General features: G+C 62.8%; 1 protein-coding gene across 1 annotated transcript in view; it reads left to right on the top strand.

The window, feature by feature from the left end:
- Window positions 1–3,553, top strand: part of DMRTA2 (DMRT like family A2) — a 4,708-nt gene extending 1,155 nt beyond the window's left edge. Inside the window, 6 exon segments of the mRNA XM_023752760.1 lie at window positions 1–196; window positions 1,440–1,765; window positions 1,767–2,123; window positions 2,125–2,227; window positions 2,230–2,343; window positions 2,346–3,553. The exon segment at window positions 1–196 is cut by the window's left edge and continues 148 nt beyond it. Coding sequence (XP_023608528.1) covers window positions 1–196; window positions 1,440–1,765; window positions 1,767–2,123; window positions 2,125–2,227; window positions 2,230–2,343; window positions 2,346–2,491 — 1,242 coding nt within the window. The 3' untranslated portion in view covers window positions 2,492–3,553.
- The last annotated feature ends 400 nt before the right edge of the window (window positions 3,554–3,953 follow it).

Below are 3,953 nucleotides of genomic sequence, written 5' to 3'. Positions count from 1 at the left end.
GAAGAGAACGAGGCGCGCGAGCTCCAGCTGCTCTACGGCACCGCCGAGGGCCTGGCGCTGGCCGCGGCCAACGGCATCATCCCGCCGCGACCCGCCTACGAGGTCTTCGGTTCGGTGTGCGCCGCCGACGGCGGGGGGCCGGGAGCCGGAGCGCCCGCGGGCACTGGAGGAGGCGCGGCGGGCGCCGGGAGCTCAGGTGAGAGCGCGGCCCGGCCGGGAGGAGAGGGGCGCCATAACGGGGTCCAGGGACTCGATTCGGTACCGACAGAGTAGAATCCCCTTCTCCAAACGTCCCTTCTGCTAGAGTTCACCGCGCACCCGGCCCTGATGTGGGGCATAAGTACATAAACTCTGTCCTCCCCTTTCTGAAGCATTTGCATTTTACTTTTCTTTCACCGCGGGCCCAATTGTGAACGCTTTAGTCTTATCTCCTCTAAACAGACAGGTTCCAGCTTCCCTGCTCACTGCGCCGGGCCTTCTCCCCAGCGCGGAAGCCTGCGCGTCTCTCTTCTCCGATCTGTGCTTTTCCACCCGTCGCAGTTGCCTCCTCTCCTGCCCACTCTCTTCGGAAACCCGACCCTCTCCGAGCCCCCTCCTCCGCCCCGCCCCTCTCTCTCTAGGTGTCGAAGATCTCTTTCCACTTGTGATTCCTGTAATCGCGTTCCCATTGCTCCTCGGACAACCGCAGGTCGCGCCCTGCTCCTTTCCCCTCTCGTCCCCGGTTTCTCAGAGTCCGCGCGCTCTCACCTCCCCGAGGCCTTTCCTTTACCCCTCTACTCCCTGCCTGGCCCCACCCTCTTCTTCAAAACTCCTTGGACTTCTTCTGGGGAGGGAGGAGACCTGGCGGGCGCCATGGGGCCCTCTCAGCTCTCAGCGTGGGAGACAAGAGCGTCTTAGGTCTTAATTTCGGAAAGGGTGGCTGAGAAACAGGGACTTTGTTTTTTGCCTGCCGAGAAGTTTGGGACCTTGTAGATGTTCAAGGCGCTTTCCTATACAGGCTCTGCTGCCCGGGGCCAGAGGGCACCCCGGCCTGGGTTGGCTTTTCTATAAGGTGTGTGGTGCAGCTGGAAGTTATGTTGGCTCCTGTTTGAACCCAGGGCCAGGTCACTCTTCCAGGGCAGGGCAGGGCAGGGCTAGGAAGGGGGATAACGGTGGAGGTTCAGTCTCCACGCTTCAGGAAGACGACTTGTTCGGTGCAAGTGGTTGGGGTTCTGGATACAGAACGGGGACGCCTGCCTGGGGGCAGGGGAGGAGAGACAGGGCTGTAGGGACCCAGAGGAAGGAATGGTGGGGCAAAAGGAAACGAGCATTGGAGCCCAATGAATGGAGGTCGGGGGCTCCCTGGGAAAGAAACTGCGGTGCCAAGGGCTGGGGTGCTGTGGGTGTGGTCGCCTCCCCACTGCTAACTGCTCTTTACATCCTCATTTCTCCCCTCCCAGAGGCCAAGTTACAGAAGTTTGACCTGTTCCCCAAGGCCCTGCTTCAAGCAGGCCGGCCGGGCAGCCCGCCCCCGCCACCTGGGAAGCCCTTATCGCCCGACGGTGCGGACTCGGGTCCCGGGACCTCATCCCCGGAGGTGCGGCCAGGCTCGGGCTCTGAGAACGGCGACGGCGAGTCCTTTTCGGGGTCGCCCCTGACCCAGGCCTCCAAGGAGGCAGGTGGCAGCTGCCCGGGCAGCGCTGGCCCCGGAGGCGGCGGCGAGGAGGACAGCCCAGGCTCCGCCAGCCCTCTGGGCTCTGAATCCGGTTCGGAGGCCGACAGAGAAAGAGTCAGAGGCTCCTCCAGCCCCAGGGCTGGGCGGGGCCCCGGGTCCAAGGCAGCGGACGCCGCTGGACATTTTGACGCGCGTCTTCCCGGGCCACCGGCGGGGCGTCCTGGAGCTGGTGTTGCAGGCCTGCGGCGGCGACGTGGTACAGGCCATCGAGCAGGTGCTGAACCACCACCGCGGGGGCCTGGCGGCCGGCCTCGGCCCCACCGCGCCCTCGGATAAGGCTGCAGTGGGTGCAGCAGCCAACGCGGAAGATGGGTGGCTGAGCCGTGTCGACGCCGCCGCCGGGGGGCCCGGGCTGCCAGCGCCTCTGCAGGCCGGCCCCGCCGCACCCCCGCACCACAGACTTTTGCTAAGCCGGCGCCATGGCTCCCGGGACGCTGGGTTCGCTGAGCAGCCGCTCGGCCTTCTCGCCTTTGCAGCCCAACGCCAGTCACTTCGGCGCCGCCGACGCAGGTGCCTACCTCTGGGCGCGCCGCTCGGCCTCAGTCCCCTGCGCCTGGCCTACTCGGCGGCGGCGGCGCACAGCCGCGGCCTGGCCTTCATGGCCCCTTACTCCACCGCGGGCCTGGTGCCACGCTCGGCTTCCGCCCGCCCATGGACTACGCCTTCAGCGATCTCATGCGCGACCGCTCCGCCGCCGCAGCTGCGGTGCACAAGGAGCCGTCCTACGGCGGCGGCCTGTACGGGCCTATGGTCAATGGCGCCCCTGAGAAGCAGTAGGGGAGGGTCCTGGCAGCTGGGCGCTGGGCGGCCCCCAAACAGGGACCCCAGCCTTGTCCCCGTGGGCGGCCGGTCCCCCTTCGCCCAGTGCGCGCTCTGCTTCCCGGCGGGGGCCCTCTGGCTCCGAGGTGGTTCTCAGTTTTGTTTTGAAGGGTGGGTGGGAAGAGTTGAGCCAAGTGGAGCAGCTACAGATGCAGATGTTCTCGGAGGAGGTGCGAGGCCCTGATCCTCACTCCCCCACCCCCCTCCCTAAGGTTCCCCAGCCCTTGCAAAAGCGACAATGCTTGCGAATTCGAAGTTTGCCTCCGTAGCGCACGCCCATCCCGCCCATGCGCTCGAATGGATGGCAGGATGGTCTGAGAGTCTGTCTTCTGTGTCTCCCCTCCCTTTAAAGAATCTTAAATATTTGCTCTAACAAATACAAATTTAGGATGTATAAATCTCTTGGCACTGAGTCGAGTCTTTGGGACACACATATATATCGATATCATTGTTTTAAAAAGGAAAAGTTCTGCGGTGCACTTTCCTCATTGCGGTATTTGTCGCTCTTTGTCGCTTATGCCGGTAAGCATGGGTTCCCGTGGTGCAGTGTGTTTTTATATATGTATAAATCTATATATAACCTATACACATATATACAAGCCAGTGTATCATGTTATACAATGGAATTCTAAGTTATTAATTGTAATCTGTAGGTGACCTCGGTATTAACGTGAAAAAAGCCAAAAAAAAAAGGACAACATGGAAAAAATTAGACTCTACGCGCATTGTACTTATCAGGTTTTATAAACTAAATCTATTGTAAACTCCGGACGGATCTTGCTCACCTGCCTGGGCCGGCCTCTCCCTCAGGAGCGGTCTAGGTGAGCGCCGAGGCGGGAACAGAGCGACTGGGACTGAGCCGGACCGGTCCTCCCGCGGGCCCGCCCCTCCTGCGGGGACTCGCCACACGCCCCGGCCCAGGGCGGCCGGCGGGACACGCAGCTGCAGAGAATGGCTCACTTCGTGCTTTCCTTTGCAGAGACATGAGCTAGAAATAAATGTTATTTTCTAAGAAAACCACTCCGAATCCCGTCGGGCTCCTCGGGCAGCGGGATTGGAAAGGTCTTGATTTCCTGCTCGGGCCGTGGTTCCAGGGAGAAGCTGGACCGAAGTCCGGGCTGGTGCCCTGACCCTCAGGGGTGCGGGGAGGACGCTTCCCGCGGCGCCTGGGAGGGCCCGCGGCGGGGAACTCCGGGCGGAGCGGCCCCTCTGGAAGCCCTGTCCCCACTCGGCCCGGGCGCGCGGCTCTCGGCCGGGGCGCGCGGCTCTGCTCTCGGTCCCGGATCGCGAGCCTTTCTCCGAAGTCCTGCGAGCCTTTCCCCGAAGTCCTGTGAGGCTGGCAACCAGGTTCTGGTTCTCCCCGGGGCGCAGATTTGGGCTCAGGCGGGTCGCACACTGCACGCCTCCCTTCTCGGAGAGA

The sequence above is a fragment of the Myotis lucifugus genome, unplaced genomic scaffold (assembly GCF_000147115.1).
Source record: "Myotis lucifugus unplaced genomic scaffold, Myoluc2.0 scaffold_37, whole genome shotgun sequence".
Lineage (NCBI taxonomy): Eukaryota > Metazoa > Chordata > Mammalia > Chiroptera > Vespertilionidae > Myotis > Myotis lucifugus.
This window is presented reverse-complemented; position numbering and strand designations above follow the sequence as displayed.